At 40.0% G+C, this 17,881-nt stretch overlaps 1 protein-coding gene across 1 annotated transcript in view; it reads right to left on the minus strand.

The window, feature by feature from the left end:
- The window catches only part of LOC123512157 (electron transfer flavoprotein subunit alpha, mitochondrial-like), a 200,364-nt gene that overhangs the window by 100,371 nt on the left and 82,112 nt on the right, over window positions 1–17,881 (minus strand). Inside the window, exons 5-7 of the mRNA XM_045268362.1 lie at window positions 5,334–5,497; window positions 4,969–5,127; window positions 4,496–4,633 (exon numbers count right to left, since the gene is read on the minus strand). Of these exons, the coding sequence (XP_045124297.1) occupies window positions 4,496–4,633; window positions 4,969–5,127; window positions 5,334–5,497 (461 nt within the window). The remainder of the gene's footprint in view (window positions 1–4,495; window positions 4,634–4,968; window positions 5,128–5,333; window positions 5,498–17,881) is intronic.

Here is a 17,881-nt window from a genome sequence, read left to right on the forward strand (position 1 = left end):
CTTGCATCATGAACCGATCCCGGCGACTTTGCAACCACATCAATAATGTGGTATCAAGCATCAAACACAAACTGCACGTTGATGCTGCGGTATCTTTTTCTGTTGACAAACTCTACCTTATACTCTCTAGGAGCCACAATCATCACGTGCGTCCCATCAATGGCTCCGATCACTTCAGGGAAGCCAGCAATCTGCAGAATCTCCTTCTTCCTCCTCTGAGTTTCCAGTTGGGTGACTACAAATCTTATGAATTGAGAGAGGATGGCATTGTATCACTGTATGACTGATAACCCTGCTGATGGTCTGTTGTGAGGGCCCCAAGTCATTAGGGCTGCACTGCTGCATCTTTCCTATAGCGAGGTACCACAGTGAAGATAACTTGCATCTTGGGGAGAGAGGCCTTGTTCCTTGCAGTTGGTCTCTTCATCCTTTCCCGCACCAAATTTGTCACGAAAATGATACCAGCAGGATCCTGCCAATACCTCTTCACCAGCTCACGGTCATCTAGCTCATTCAGGACGTCCTTCCTCTCACGAAATGACCGTCTCTCGCAGGTGGTGGCGGTGCGGTTCCTCTCGAGCAGCCATGTTTACTTTTAGGATGAAATCTTAGGAGAGCACGGCCTGCTATTCCACCTCAGAGATGTTTTAGCAGTAAGACGCATTTTTAGGGCTAGGATGCCGTCTTAAGGATTTAAGACTCGAATTCCGCCATTTTTGTGATTTAAGACGACTTCTTACCGTTAGGACGTCATCTTAGTGTTTATAAGTACGGACCCTGAGCACTATGAGGACACAACTCTACAAATACATTTTAAACATTTCTTCAGTATGTCAATGAGTTTCATTCTCTCCAGTACAGTAAGCATCTTCCTTTGGCTCTTGAAGTTACAGCCAGAAGGCTTAGAAGGTGCAGGAAATTTGAGTGGTATTGTAGGCTTTACATAAAGCCACAATTTAACACAAAAAGCCAAAATAACACTACATATTGCATATAAAGATGTTGCAAGATGCAGTGGATACATGCATAGAGGAGGAACTGAACAGTATAGGATGATCTTGATCTTGATGCTATCAGTAACTTGGGATTTCTCCAGAGCTAGGCCTTTTTTATTGGAAACTCCTGTAGGGATGCTGAATGCAATGTTGCTGGGAACTGAGGCAAATCAGCATCCAGAATATGAAACAGCATGCTCTTATTGGTTGTGTCTCCTATATCAGCCAATAATAGTGTGGCATGAACAAAATCATCTGCAAAGACTAAGCCAAACCTTGATGCCACCCAAGCTTAATATATCATACAATGTAAGTACTAAATGGTTTCTTTAATATTTTTAATTAACTTTTAAATTACACTACAGGTTGAACCCCGCTTTAACGGCACGCGATTTACCGGAATCCCATGTTTAACGGCAAAAATTTCCGGTGGGAACATAGTGTTGTCTTTAACGGCATTTCGGCATTTACCGGCATCGCCTAGTACCGATTCCGCCGCACCGATGTACCGCGCTGGTGTGCCGCTCAACCCACGTGCAGTTTCCGCCACAAGCGTTATTTCCGCCTAGACAGCATAGAGAGAAGACGATTCGTTTACTTTCGTCCTAGTCTTTGTTAGTTCGGTGATATATTTTGGCAAAATGGCTTCGAAAAGGCCTGCAGACTTTGGAAAAAGTGGTCCAAGTGAAAAGAAAAGCGTTTGTCATTGACTATTGCACAGAAAGTTGAGTTATTGAAGAAGTTGGATAGTGGCTTACCCGTACGTAAGCTGTGTGAAATGTACGGGTGTGGTTCGTCTACTGTGTACGACTTAAAGAAAGAGAAAGTGCAACTTTTAACGTATTTTGCTGACAGTGACAGTAAGAAGTTAATGAGCAAACGTAAGCATATGAAACCTGGAAAGTACGAGGACTTAGAAGTTTGTTTAATGGAGTGGTTTCGGCAAGTACGCAGTGAAGGTGTTAAGTTATCTGGTGACATGATACTTGAGAATGCTGAGCGGTATGTTGATGTTTTTGAGAAAATTATCAAGGATGAGAACTTAAGTCCAGAACAAGTTTACAATGCCGATGAGACTGCTTTGTACTGGCGTTGCATGCCCCACAAGACACTACGCCACGAAGATGAGGGGGCACTTGAAGGCTTTAAGTATGTATATAAGTACGAGGACTTAGAAATTTGTTTAATGGAGTGGTTTCGGCAAGTACGCAGTGAAGGTGTTAAGTTATCTGGTGACATGATACTTGAGCAGGCTAAAATATTTTTTGATTTACTGAACATTGAAGGTGAATTTCATTTGTCGAGTGGTTGGCTAGATCGGTTTAAGAAACGGCATGGCATTTCTGAAGGAACGACCTGTGGTGAGGCTAAGTCTGCCGATCACGAGAATGCTGAGCGGTATGTTGATGTTTTTGAGAAAATTATCAAGGATGAGAACTTAAGTCCAGAACAAGTTTACAATGCCGATGAGACTGCTTTGTACTGGCGTTGCATGCCCCACAAGACACTACGCCATGAAGATGAGAGGGCACTTGAAGGCTTTAAAGAGCCAAAGGACAGGGTTACAGTATTGGCCTGTGCCAATGCTGCTGGGAGCCATCGCTGCAAACCTTTGGTTATCGGGAAGAGCCAGAATCCACGCGCATTGAAGGGCATGCGAGTGTTGCCTGTCCACTATCGTGCAAACAAACGTGCGTGGATGACCCAGAAAATTATGTTGGAGTGGTTTGAGAAGATGTTCGTTCCTGAGGCAAGGGAACATTGCACGAAAGCTGGCTTGCCCAAGGACTGTAAAATACTTTTGTTGCTGGACAACTGCCCTGGCCACCCCCCTGCTGATCAGATGATGAAAGACAACGTTTTTGTGACCTACATGCCTCCCAATTGCACCTCTCTCATTCAACCTCAAGATAAGGGAATCTTGAGATCAATGAAACGGAAGTATCGACGCATTTTTATGAGAAAAATGTTGATGGGTGTGAGTGAAGGGAAGACAATCGACGAGTTCAGGAAGGAGTACAACATGCGGAATGTGCTGTATGGGGTCGCTAATGCCTGGGACATGGTGGAAAAATCAACACTCCACAACTGTTGGCACAAGTTGTGGCCAAGTCTAATGTTCCAGGCAGAGAAGTTGGACGACATTGATGCTGACTTTGGTGGTTTTCGGGTTTCTGAGGCCAAGAAAACTGTTGGGGAAATTATGGAGTACGCAAAGCAGTACAGCAGTTCAGTGTCAAAGGAACTTCAGGATAAAGCTGTTGAGGAGTGGCTAGACGTGGACGACGATGGTCCTGTGGCACACGCCACACGTCTCAGGAGATAGTGAGGATGGTAACCACCCCAGAAGAATTTAAGAAGGAGCAAAGGGAGGAGGACAGTGATGATGAGAACAGCACACAGGATGATGAACACCCGAAAAAGGTCTCACATGACAGGACCATCGAGTTGTGTGAAGAACTGATTTGTGCACTGGAGCAGAGGCCCTGCATCACAGAACAACAGATTATGCAGGTGTACAACATACAATCCACTCTCATCAAAGAAAAACCGAAACTTCTCAAACAGACTAAGCTACAAGATCTTTTCAAGGCTATGTGTGACAAGCGTACTCCTTCACCTCATCCATCATCTGCACCAGGACCATCATCTGCTCCAGACATCGTAAAAATCCCAGTCTCCCCTTCAGTTAGTACTGTTACACCAGTCAGTACCCCACCAGAGACCCCAGACATCAGCCTACCTGACATCAGCAACCATTCAGACCCTGCAGACATCAGTGATCGCCAGCAAGATATCACCCTTGCAGCCGTTCCTTCAACCTCCACTCCATCCATGCAACAGTAACTCCTCACCTACAGTAGTAAAAATAAGAAGACACCTGCGTTCTTGAGCGAAAGAAGCGTCCAGTACATGGTAAGAACATTAATTTTTGTTTTCTCCTAACCTAACTTTTTATTTTCTATTATTTTCTTATATTTTTAGTATTTATCGGCTTTAACGGCAAAATCGATTTAACGGCAACGGCAAATCCCCGAGGTTGCCGTTAAATCGGGGTTCAACCTGTACTGTAAAGTATTTTTTTTCTAATCATTAGTTTTTTTCATAGAAAATGCTTTTTTTCAACAAATTGCCAAATTTTATGAAAACCTAAATTTCAATCTGCAGCAGAAACCAATGATGTACTAAGGAAAATGCAATATTAATTTATGTTGAGTATTTATGAAAATTCATGATGTACTGATATAGGAATGGATTACTGTGTATATATAATACAGTGAATTAAACACTTGAAAATTTTTTAATATCTTCCTTTAGTCTCATATCCTTATATCCTCTCTTCAAGACTTTTAACAAGTTCTTCTCTTCCTATGCACTTCAACAGATTTGATCTCATTATTTATTATTTCTATTAACTATTCACTTAAATCTCTCTTTCCTTCTTTTATGTTTTTCTCTTTATATGTATTCTTTTAATTACTATCTTTCTTCAGCCATACCTGCATGTCATTGGGAACAAAGCCAGCATCCACAGCTGCTCTGGATGCTCCCACAGCTGCATTCAGTTTGTCCGCAAGAGAGTACAACATCTCAAAGTTCTCTCCATTTTTCATGCCTCTTCCTCCACTGATGACAGTCTGCATGTCATTGTGTTTATTAATAAAATATAGATTATAATTCATTATGTGATATATATATATATATATATATATATATATATATATATATATATATATATATATATATATATATATATATATATAACGATATTTATCCTATTTACCATGAATTAATAGGATGCCCTAAAATATTACATGTATCATCTTATTTCTAATTTGAATGAAGCAACAATAATATTCTGCCTCCAGCTTAATAAAACAATTTCTGTGAAATTTAAAAAAGCATCTTTTTACGAGAAAAAAAATACATAAATGTATATAAAAATTCACAAACTTTTCACCATACCACTAACCTTAGCTGCTGTTAACTCAGGTCGATCTGACTTGGAAAGTTCTTGTCCAATAAATTGGGAGAGGTCAGTAGGAAGATTCCCAGCAGCAACATTCTCTTGAGCAGCAGAACCTCCTTCAACTAAGGCAGCCTCAAAACTGGTCCCTCGTACAGTGATCACCTGCTCAAGAAGAAATGAACTGATAAGCTATATTTTCCCTATTTCAGACACTGAATCTTTATAGTCATGGAAAGATTTGCATTCATGAAGACTTTTTATATATTATCAATACTAAATTATTTGTTCTACTTCTTAGATGGCATTCTATGTACAAAAACATCCATATCTTATTTATGAACAAAAATACTGTTGAGCAACAAGCAAACCTTGACAAGATCCTTGCTCTTTAGGGTCATCAAAGCATTGCCAGCATAGATGGTGCGCACAAAAGTATCAGCAGTCTTCACTTCTATGATATCATTGATGGGAGAGACATCAAGTTTGGCTGCCACGCGTGGTAATAAAGATTTCCCCTGAGCTGAGGCACCAGCTGGGGGGAAAAAAAAAAAATAGTATATAATTCAAAAGTGTATATGCAAGGCAATACCTATTTAATATACAGTGGTACAATCATCACAAAAAATTTAAGGTAACCATGTCTCTAAATAGGCTCACAGTACACATCAATCAGTCACTTCCCCAGCTGGGTTTGAAAGGTAACCTGTGATTGGAAAGCAGCTGTCAACTTGCTCTGTGGTGGAAAGGGAGGAGGAAAGTCAAGGAGGGATTAGCACAAGCCCCATACTACCTTCCCACAACTCTCTCTCTCTCTCTCTCTCTCTCTCTCTCTCTCTCTCTCTCTCTCTCTCTCTTTCTCTCATTATCATTATTACTATTGTTATTATTATTATTAGTAGTAGTAGTAGTAGTATATTATTTCTACTATACTACTACTACTACTACTACTACTTCTTGTCATTATTGTCCTCATTATTATTACTTTTACTATTACTATTATTATCATTATTATCATCATCACTATCATTATTGTTATCATTATTGTTCTTTGCCTATCGTTTTATCCATCCACCCAATCATTCGTCAGGCAGTCTGTCATCTGTCTGTCTGTGTGTCTGTGTGTGTCACCTGAACCAAATCTGGTGGACATTTCAGAGAAATGGACAGACAAATACGGAATGGATGGAAGCAGGTAGTCTGGCAGGCAGAGAAAACATACATAATAATAATAATGATTATAATAATAATACTAAAAGTAATAATAATGACAATAATACTTACAATACTCCTACTACTACTACTACTACTACTACTACTACTACTACTACTACTGCTGCTGCTGCTACTGCTACTACTACTACTTCTACTCCTACTACTAGTAGCAATAATGATGATGATGATAATAATAATAACAATAATAACAATAATAATAACATTAATAATAATGAAAATAATGATAATAACAATAAAAACGAGAGAGAGAGAGAGAGAGAGAGAGAGAGAGAGAGAGAGAGAGAGAGAGAGAGAGAGAGAGAGAGAGAGAGAGAGAGAGGTGCTAACCCCTACTACCTGCATCTCCCTCTCCTTTCCTTCCCTCTCTTTGCTCTTCTCCTTGTCTCTATTGGGGGAGAGAGCAGGTGAGGGCAAGGTAGCGGGTCAAGGTCACAAACCAACTGAGGCTCATTTTATGGAAGAGGTCGGCAGACATGCGGCCAACCATGTAGTGGAACACGAATCATAAAAAAAATTGTCAGTTCATTTTGGTCTATTCCACTAAACTTTTAGAGATGATGGTATCTCGATATACGAGTTGAATTTGTTCCATGATGGAGTTCATATCTCAAAACAATTTTCCCCAGTAAAATGCATTGAAATGCCTGCCTCTCTAAAAACAGAGTACATTAATTTTTTTTACATGTTTTTAGGTTAGAAAAAGACTTCTATAAATAACAAATACAGTAATACTCCGCTTAATGAATGTTCATCTAATGAATTTCCGGTTTAATGTACTAAATAAAGTTAGACCGAACGTGGCAGCTTCTCTGTGATTGGCTGGCTCCCCGCCTCTGTCTCTAGCGCTCCTGGTGCTGGTATTAGCTGCCTCTGTCTCACTCTGATGCTGACCACCTGGATTGAGGACTGAAACCAGAAGTGAATGCCTGTTAGCCAGGCTTTGATCATGGACAAAGCGCGATCGCTGTGGGATGCCATCAAGGTGGAGGAAGAGGCAGAACCACAACCGTCCACCTCAGGACCACACCAGTACGAGGAATTCAAGGTCAGCGGGGAATGCTTTCGGCGGTTTAAGGTCAGTAACTAAAAATTGCACGTAGGGCATATATACATGTGTTTGTGTCTACAGGTTTCACATAAAGCCTGAAATAGATCGCATATTATACGTACTACAGCTATTTTATAAATCTAAATATGTAAAACCTAAAATAGCTGACACGTGGTGCATTTCTTTGTTTCTAGATGCTGGCAGTGCTCCATAACATCCAGATTATGGGGGAGCGTGCGAGTGCTGACGAGGTGTAAGCAGAAACCTTCCCTGACGAGTTCTAGAGGCTGGTGAGGGAGGGAGGCTACTCACCTCGCCAAGTTTTCAATATTGATGAGACGGGCCTGTATTGGAAGAGCATGCCCAGCAGGTAATATATTTACGAAAATTAACATACAGTGGAATACGAACTTAATCCATTCAAAATTTTGTTCTTACTCCAAAGCATCAAAATACATGTATTCTTATGGAAGTAATCATAATTCATTCCAAACCACCTCCCAAGACCAAAAAAATTCATTTTTCAACCTAATTTCTTACTTTTTGAATACTTTTACAATATATACTACTACTATTATGCTATAACTATAAAAGATAGGAAAATAAAGCAGGAAAGCAAGCAAAATGTATTATAATGAAAATTCAACTTCTCGTGGTCAGAAACAAGTGTCACCACATCCTCATGTGACTCCATCAAGCCAGCAACGAACTCTTATATAAGCCAATAAGTTTTTTCTTTGATATACTGCATTCATTATGGAAGATAAATCAGGGAAGTAAGCAAATTGTAATATGAAAATTCAACTTCTTCATGGTCAGAAACAAGTGTCAACGTTTCCTGGTCAAGACGGTCCCTGGTCAAGACGGCCCTCTCCGACAGCCCCGTGTTTACCATGACGATCCCACACCAAATTTTAGGTTATTGTCCTCTTATTTCTTTCATTATGTTAAGACGTTAACCATGGATGGCAACTCAGTGTTCCTGAGATAGTATTTTGTAGAATGGAGCACTAAAAACAATAACGTATTGGTACACCAGTATACTGTACCTTGTGCATATAGTCCATGGTGTAACACGACTTTCTGTAAATATTGAAAGAGGTAAGAGAACATGCATTTCTAAGCAGAAAATGTTATATACACATATGCATTTTAAGGTTTTGTTTACCCGTAGGATGATTTTAAAATTTCTGAGAGGCGTGCAATGGTCCATTGTGTTTTTATGAGGTGATGACGACTGTTGCTGGTTTGCTGCAGCAGCCGGAGATGCCACTTGGCTAAATACCGAATGTTTTAATATTATGTTTTGCAATCTTACATTTAAGACAGATTGAATCAACAAGTATGCAATTTTCTGTGTGAGGATATAAGGGAGATACACCGTGCCGGCTCTTCCTCTCTTCCTAAACTACCTTGCCTAGGAAGTTACTATATGCTCTGCCGGCTTCGTTATACCCCCAGGCCGGCCCTTGGTAAGTTTTGGATTTCCAGTACCATGAGGCTTTGCTACTGGCCTTGGCTCCTCCCTTTCCGAGGCTACAATTGGATCCGGGTTTTGAAGCCAGGACAGACACCAGCACACCGTCCCTTGGTGAACACCTCGCTTCTCTTCAAGCTGGTTCCTTGTCTCACCGGGAAAGCAGCCAGCCTGGGCTCCTGTTGCTTTTCTCCATACCTCCACCTGCTACCGCTGTTGTCTCCCTGCCGCACTCCAGCTTCTGGACTTCACCTCCCGGCTTATTGCTGAGTGGATCCTCACCAGTGCACCCAACCCCAGTGACTCAGCACGCAGTCTCTTTGCACACGACAGCAGTGGTCCAGTGTGTTCAGGTCCTGGATGAAACTACTACGCTAAAAGCACTCTCGGCACCCGGGAAGGATGGACCGAGAGTTATTGAGGAGCCGCTTCCCGATGAAGTGTTCCACACCCCGACGACACAGAGCTCCTCAGACTTCTCTAATCCTCAGCCTCATGTAGGAGAAGCCCTCACCTGGGAACAGCATTCCAATATTGAAGATCTTTTGGGTGAATTTACGGATGTATTTTCTAGTATTCCAGGTCACTGCACTACCTTGGAACATGATATCACTCTTACCATGACAGATCAAGTGCAAAGTAAGGTATATCCAGTCCCTATTCATCTCCAGCCATCTTTCAGACAGGAAGTTGAGACACTCTTTCAACAGGGTATTATTCAACGTTCATCCTCTCCCCACTGTTCTCCTGTTGTAATGGTTAGGAAATCAGACAAGTCCTACCGTATGGCTATTGGCTACCGTCAGTTTAACTCCATCACTGTTTTCCATGCAGAACCCACTGACAACATTACTGAAGACTTACATAAATTCACGGGATCCAAGTATTTCAGCAAGTTAGATCTGTGCAAGGCTTATTATCAAGTACCTCTTACCGACACGGCCAAAGCTCTCACTGCCTTTCCAACCCACCTTGGGTTAATGGAGTTTCGTCGTATGCCCTTCGGTCTCTCTACTGCCTGTGCTACCTACATTCGCCTCATGCGCCTTGTACTCGCTGGTCTTTCCAACGTTTCCTTCTATTTTGATAATATTTTTGTCTATTCCAAGGACTGGCCTACACATCTTCAAGTTCTGCGAGGCATTCTTCAACAACTGAGAGAACATCATCTCACCATCAAGCCATCTAAGTGTCGTTTTGGCGTCTCTTCCATCCACTACCTCGGATTTATCGTCGACGGGACAAACCTTCACCCTCAACATGACAAGACAAAGGATATCTCTGCCATGCTTCCACCTGCCAGCAAGAAGCTTTTCAAAGCTTTCCTTGGACTTGTATCATTTTATCGCATGTTTATTCCTCAGGCAGCTGAATACACCGGGCCCCTATCCGATCTTCTCAAGAAGGCTGTTCCCGAACCCTTGGTCTGGAGTGAAAATTTGTTGGTGCAGTTTGAACACCTAAAGAACCAGTTGGTCTGCCCACCAGTCCTCCATCTGCCGAACCCAGATGTCGTCTTCGTTCTGAGAACTGAAACCTCTAGCCGCGGGATTGGAGCCATCCTTCTGCAGTACTACAACGACTGTCCCCATCCCGTTACGCCAGCCGGAAGCTACTCAAATGAGAAACCCAGTACTCTACCATCAAATGCGAGTGCCTTGAAGTCATCTTTGCCATCAACAGGTTTGACTTCTACCTTTGCGGTAAGGAGTTCATCTTGGAGGTTGACCACAAGCCCCTGTTATACCTGTCTACCTTCAAAGGCAAGAATGATAGACTGCTTTGTTGGACCTTGTCTCTTCAGGCCTACAAATTCAGAGTCGTCCATGTGGCAGGAAAAGATAATCTAGGTGCCGACTTGCTAAGTAGATCCTGTTGATCCTACTAATATTGTGTAATCTACTTCCAGTAGATTCTTGTTTGGGGGTTCGTGTGAGGATATAAGGGAGATACGCCGTGACGGCTCTTCCTCCCTTCCTAAACTACCTTGCCTCGGTAGTTACTATACGCTCTGCCGGCTTCGTTATACCCCCAGGCCGGCCCTTGTTAAGTTTTGGATCTCCGGTACCATGAGGCTTTGCTACTGGCCTTGGCTCCTCCCTTTCCGAGGCTACAATTGGATCCGGGTTTTGAAGCCAAGACTAGACACCAGCACACCGTCCCTTGGTGAACACCTTGCCTCTCTTCAAGCTGGTTCCTCGTCTCACCGGAAAAGCAGCCAGCCTGGGCTCCTGCTGCTTCTCTCCATACCTCCACCTGCTACTGCTGTTGTCTTCCTGCCGCACTCCAGCTTCTGAAGTTCACCTCCCGGCTTATTGCTGAGTGGATCTTCACCGGTGCACCCAACCCCGGTGACTCAGCACGCCATCTCTTTGCACAGGACAGCAGTGGTTCAGTTGTTTATCATATTGTCTCTTTGGTGTTAATACACTCATTCTATTTTGTATTGTTTTCCCTCACACTGTGTAAATTCCTATCAGAGAAAAAGCATGAGCTTGCAGATTTCTTGAATGATGAGAAATGGCTTCTTCAACTAAGCAACCAGGCAGACATATTTAGCAAAGTAAAAAGTTAAACAAAACAATGCAAGATGCAAACACAAACAACATTTCTCAGTAACAAAAAACTGAAGCCTTCAAAATAACGCTCAAGCTATGGCATGTTCGTATTTCATCAGAAATCACTGATATATTTGAAAATATGCATGCATTCATTCATGATAGAGATATGAGTTTCAATGTAATCAAAACACAAATAACACTACATCTGTTAAAATTGTTGGAGAAACTAAAGAGCTATGTCCCTGAGCTAACTGAGGAGCAGGTTGTTTCTTACCAGTGGATAGGAAACCCCTTCATTGAGAATATTGAGATGAAGCTCCCAAACACTTCAAAGTCAAAATTACTTGGAGCTAATTGACCTATCAGATGCTACCATGAAGACACAATTCAGTGCTGTGGCACTAGAATCATTCTGGGCTCAATGTTTTCATGAGTTCCCGATTTCCCATGGAGCAGCTATGAAAGTGTTGTTACCTTTCACAACCACCTACCTATGTGAAACAAGTTTTTCAGCCATGACATCACTGAAAACTAAATATAGATCAAGACTGAGGATCGAAGATGACATGCGTGTCAGTTTGTCAATTATACCCCAACACATTGATAACATCATTGCTAGCAGTCAGCAGAAAGCATCATATTAGTGATACATGAACTGCATTTGGCAGTTACAATACAAATACACTGCAATACAAATAAATTGTTGTCACATCAGTGCTGGTCAAACCAGCAAAGTGAGAAGAGCTGAGTGCTGTCTGGGAGCACACCCAAACATACTGGTAATGTCAAAGAGTTTGCCCTTTGGTGGGTCGCATCACATACAGTGAAAAATCTATGATTTCTGTGTGATATGACCCACCGGTGAACATACTTTATTTGTCGATATTAAGTGCGCCTCTATACTGTACTATATTTTTTTTCCTTTCTAAATTTGTTTATATTTTTGTCTCTGCTTTGAATATTCAGAAAATAAATGCTACACAGTTTTAAGGTCAACTTAGTTCAACATAAGAGAGAGAAGATAAGATAATATCAGGAAAATCATGAAATTATGAAAAGATCTATAAAAAAATTAATGAAGCTTATAAAGGAAAGTCCAATTGTGATATATCTAAGTTTGAATTATTTGTCATAGAAAAGTTTTAGGTTCTGAAGGAAAAATGCAAAATAATATAGTTTTCTTACAAGCACAAGAAAAAAGAAAAGTATTTTCATTTAATTTATATGGCAGATATTTTTTCATTTATTCTGTTTTGTTCCATTACTTGTGTTTACTTATACAGTGGTACCTCCAGATATGAAAGCTTCTGAATACGAAAATTTCATTTTACGAAATATGGGAAGATTTTTTGGCTTCATATTATGAAAAATTACTAAGCATACGAAAAATACGAAACAAAACTTGAAGTTCCTGCGCACAGAAAATTTTTAAATTCGCACCATAAATGCGCCATAAGATAAAGTGGCAGAATTCATAGAAAAGAAACACCCCAAAAATGTTCACACAGGTTGTCTTCTTGCGCATTTTAATGACATTTGCCCGAGTCATTTCAGGAACATATTTAAAACTAGGTAGAAACAAAGTTCCTTGGATCATTATTTTTCAAAGAGGTCATTAGTGAGTCAAGGTGAAGGTCAAAGTGATCCGAAAAAACAGAGAAGGGAAGAAGAATCTGATGAAAATTAGAAACTGAGAAAAGAAAAATTAATTTCAAGGGTTTTGTAAAGTTAAGTGTTAATTGATGAAATTTAGAAACTGAAAAAAAAAATAATAAATAATAATTTAAAGTGTCTTGTAAACTTAAGTGTTAATGTTTCCTGCGATTTTCTGTACTTTCTGCCGTTTGTCCTCCTCCTCTACTGCCACTTTTGCTCTTGGGCATCACCTCACTCAAAGGGTAAGGGTCCACATTTTCATTATTATTATTTTTCATTTATTATTGCATTATGTTCTATTATCTACTTCATTTACAGGTATTAACAGTTAGGTTAGGTATATTGAATGATTCAAATGTATTTGGCTCTTATTTCATTCTGGTTTTACCCTTATTACAAAATTTAATGTTGTGTTTTCACAGGGCTTGGAACAAATTAGGCGATTTACATTATATTCATTATATGAAACAATCATATGAAAGCCACTATGGAACTAATTAATTTTGTATCTGTATATGCAATTCAAAAGAGTCACCAATAACAGCTTGTTTTTACAATTTGTCCAAATATCAGGAAAAATATGAAATTCAATACCAAGAATCATTGAAGCTGGTCAAGGACAGTCTAATTGTGATATCTGTGATATCTGTTTCAATGATTTGTTATAGAATAGTTTTATGTTCTTCTGGACAAAAATAATGCAAGATGATATAAATTTTTACATGTATCAGAAAAAAAAAAATTGAAACGAAGACTTTTTTCATATAATTTTCATAACACTAAAAATTAAATAAGCTTCATATCATTTATCAATAAGTGATTATCATGCCCTCCTGCACATACTATTTATTGCAATTTTACAACATGATCTAATTTCTATTAATAGTAAGATAGAATATATATGCAAAAACTGCTTTAAGACCCACTGCAGGTGGGTCACATCGCAACAATGGATAGTAACTGATAACCCACTGGTGGGTCACATTACAGGTAATGTGTTAACAAAAAAATAAGTTTGTTAACAAAAAAATAAGTTAACTGATCATAAAAAAAATTTAATGTGGAAAGCTTTTCATAAAGTCATGCTATATATTTGTAACAATTTTTCAGTCAATAAGTAAGAGTTTAACCATTTTGAAAACATAATTATTCTGTTCTCTTAGAAATGAAGTTTAATTTATTTTTCATTTCATAAATATAAAAAGATTTTTCTTTTATTTTTGTGTCATGTTTGTACAATGAAAACACACTGATAATAACCACATTTTTTTTATGAAAAGAAAACTTTTTATCATCCACTCTTACATACAAATGCAAAATTACTATATCCTATGTAATCCAGTACCAAGGGGTCCCCTAAATATATAAATGAATGTAAGGGGTCCACAAAGCTTGAAAGATTGAGAAACCCTGAGCTAGAATTTACAAATATAGCCAACCACTGGAGACTGGCTGCTCTAATAATTACAGAAGAGTTTGTTGACGATAGTGTAAGTAAGCATTATTCATAGAAAAAATGAAGTTCTCATCTTTGAGTTGAAGGAGGAGGTTAACCCGTACAGCGTCAGAGACGTACGAGATACGTTGGCTACTCTGAGCGAACCGGGCCTCAGAGACATGTGAGATACGTCGGCGAGCTTCCTCGTGTTTTCGGAGGTATTGCGTCCTCAAAACCTACCATTATACTGCCATCATGCACTGTAGACATTGCTCATGCTGCCTCCTCGTCCCTGCTAGCATGAATGCTTCCTGTATTTATTTATTACATATCTGAACTTTAGCAGTTTCTGGTGCCTTCAGCTTGGTGTAGCGGGAAACTGACGCCTCAACTCCGCTAATATGAACAAAGCATAATTTCCATTACTTACTCTTACGTTTTCAGATGTTTTTGGTAACTGTTATATTGTGGTAGTGAAAATTTTGTATGACATAAATAAGAATTTTCCAATCGCTTTGTTATAAGGAAAAACAAGTACATATTACTCGGACAATATTTGCACCATGAAAGGCAACACTCCCTTGTGATATCTCGTGTCTATTTTTAGCCACAAACACTCCCAAACAGCAAAACATGACATATTGTTTTTCTTTCAACTCAGGAACAATATTATGCATGTGTCCAACTCGGGGATCGATTGGTGAGAAATGAGGAAGTGAATAACCTAGTCACATAAGGCTTTGCTAAGTCGCTAACCTTAGCGCAAAACATCTCGCAACAATTAATACAACATCCAGTCAGTTCCGGGAGGAATGACTGTCATTTTCATTTGTTTCACATCATTTAAGACTGGTTTAGCAAAAAAAAAAAAAATCCATGATGTGGCCAGCACTGGCGAAATCACAAAGTCTCAGATCTGCTGACGCTGTATGGGTTAAGAGGCTTGGGGAGGCAGTGGAAAAATTAGGCAGGAGATCAGTGTTAGGCCGAAGGTTGGACCTTCTGAGGGCGACAGGGTGCCTTGGCCCTCTGTCGGGAAGAGCAGAGTGGGGATGAGGGAGCAGGCGAGCCAGACTGGGAAAGATAGTAAAGATGGGCAGAGATGGCAAGTTGCGAGGGGAAGGAAAGCGGAGGCAGTTAGGGAGGATAGGACTAAACCTGTTGAGTGTGAAAATAGGTTCGGTTTGTTGGAGGGGGAAGGGGAGAGTGAGAGTGGAGTGAATGAAGTGGTTGTGGTGAGTGAAAGGAGAGAGAAGGGGTAGAGGAGAGGAGGAGGGTTGTGCCTAGCACACCTCAGGTGTGTGTGGTGGGTGACTCTCAGGTTAGGTATTTAGATAGCACTTTCTGTGGGAAAGACAGGGATAGGAGGACGAACGTGTGTATGCCTGGTGCAGGTGTGAAGGCAGTGAGTGAGGAGGTGCAGAAGAGAGTTGGGGGGATGGAGAGGGAGGGTGTAGTAGTTTTGCACGTAGGTGGGAACGATGTCAGAGCAGGTGGGTCGGAGGAGTTAGTGGCAAGATTTCGGGAAATGTTAGGCAAGATAAGGGAGAGTGGTAGGAGGTGTGTAGTGTCAGGAATCTTGCCTCGTGTGTATGTTAGCAGGAATGGTTGTCTAGAGCCATTGGTGTGAATGATTGGGTAAAAGGGATGTGTAAGGATGTGGGTGTCAGCTTTGTGGATGTATGGGATAGGTTCTATGGGCGAAGGGATTTGTATGCTAGGGATGGTGTGCATCTGAGTAGGAAGGGTGTGGATGTGCTGAGTGGATGTCTGGAGGGGAGTTGGGATGGAGTGTAGGGGGTGAGGTAGCAAATGCATTCCAGAAGAAAGATGTTAGACATAAATTAGATAGGATAAACAGAGATAGTGAAAAGATTAGGAAAGATTTCCAGGTGCAAATAGGAGAGAATAAGATTAGGATTCCAAATAAGGAGACAGCATCTAGGAAGGTAGCAGGACTTAAATGTTTTTATGTAAATGCCAGGAGTCTTAGGAACAAGAAGGACGAGTTATCTAGTTATATAGTTGAGGAGGACTTAGATGTTGTATGTGTCACAGAGGCATGGGTAAATGAGGAAAAGTTTAGGAAAATAGGAAAGAATATGAAGTAGATGGATACATTATGTATTTACACCAGAGAATTGGTAGGATAGGTGGAGGAGTAGTTATTTATGTAAAAATCCTTCATTTCCAGTCAGGTTAATGGTATTAAGGTAGATAACAGAGTAGAGTCCTTATGGCTGGATGTTAGAGTAAACAAAAGTAAGGTTATTAGAGTAGGAGCTTTTATAGACCACCTAACCAGTCAGCAGATGTAGACAACCTTATGGTAGATGAGATAAATAGGGGTGTACTAGTCAGACAATTATCTTAGGGATTTTAATCTTAAGTCAGTAAACTGGGAGAGGATGGTAGGAGATGCTAGTGAAAATAAGTTTATGGAAAGTTTTCAGGATAACTATTTAGTGCAGATGGTAGATAAACCTACTAGGGGAGGAAGGTTTTAGACATAGTACTAACAAATATTGAGCATTGTTTAAAGGAAGTTGAGGTAGGAGAGACTTTAGCAAACAGTGACCATCATATAATTAGATTTATCATTAATTCCAGTAGGGATAATATAGTGAATAAGACTAGAGTCCCAAACTATCAGAAAGGCAATTATGGTAGGTTATGTCAGTTATTAAGAGAGGTAAACTTGGAAGATAGTTATGGAAATAAAACTGCACAGGAGATGTGGGATATTTTTAAGGTTGTAGTAAAGGGTATAGTGATGCAGTGTATCCCTTACAAAGATATAAGGCAGAGAAACAGGAAGCCATTATGGTGGACTCATGAGATAGGTAGACAGATCAGAGAGAAGAAGAGGGCATACAGAGAGTTGCCGAAAAGTGGGGAAGATGTAGATTTGATTAGGTACAGACAGGTTAGGGATGATTTGAGTAAGGTTATAAAAAAAAGTAAAAGGCAGGCAGAGATAAAGCTAGCTAGAGCTGGGAGTAAAGATCCCAAAAAATTATATAGTTATTACAAGGTCAGTGATAAAAGAAATAAGGATAGAAAAGATGGTGTAGTAGTGGATCAAAATGAAGACATAGTAGAATTATTGAATGAACAATTTTCTTCAGTATTTACTAGGGAAAGAATAGGAAATCCTGTTACAAACAGTGCGACGAGTAGTTTAAGAGCTTTAGAAAATATTGATATAAAACCGGGAATTATTAGGAAATTTATTCTTGAACTAGACGATAGGAAAGCTAGTGGTCCTGATGAGCTACATGCCAGAGTACTTAGGGAGGGTGTAGACAGTATTTCTGAAGCACTTAAGTTAATCTTTGAAAGATCACTTAGGTTTGCTGAGATACCTCAGGACTGGAAGTTAGCTAATGTTACACCAATATTTAAAAAAGGTAGGAAGGATGATGCGAATAATTATAGACCGATCAGTTTAACTAGTATAGTATGTAAGATACTAGAGAAAATCATTAAGGGTAGTATTTGGG

Source organism: Portunus trituberculatus, chromosome 33 (assembly GCF_017591435.1).
Source record: "Portunus trituberculatus isolate SZX2019 chromosome 33, ASM1759143v1, whole genome shotgun sequence".
Taxonomy (NCBI): domain Eukaryota; kingdom Metazoa; phylum Arthropoda; class Malacostraca; order Decapoda; family Portunidae; genus Portunus; species Portunus trituberculatus.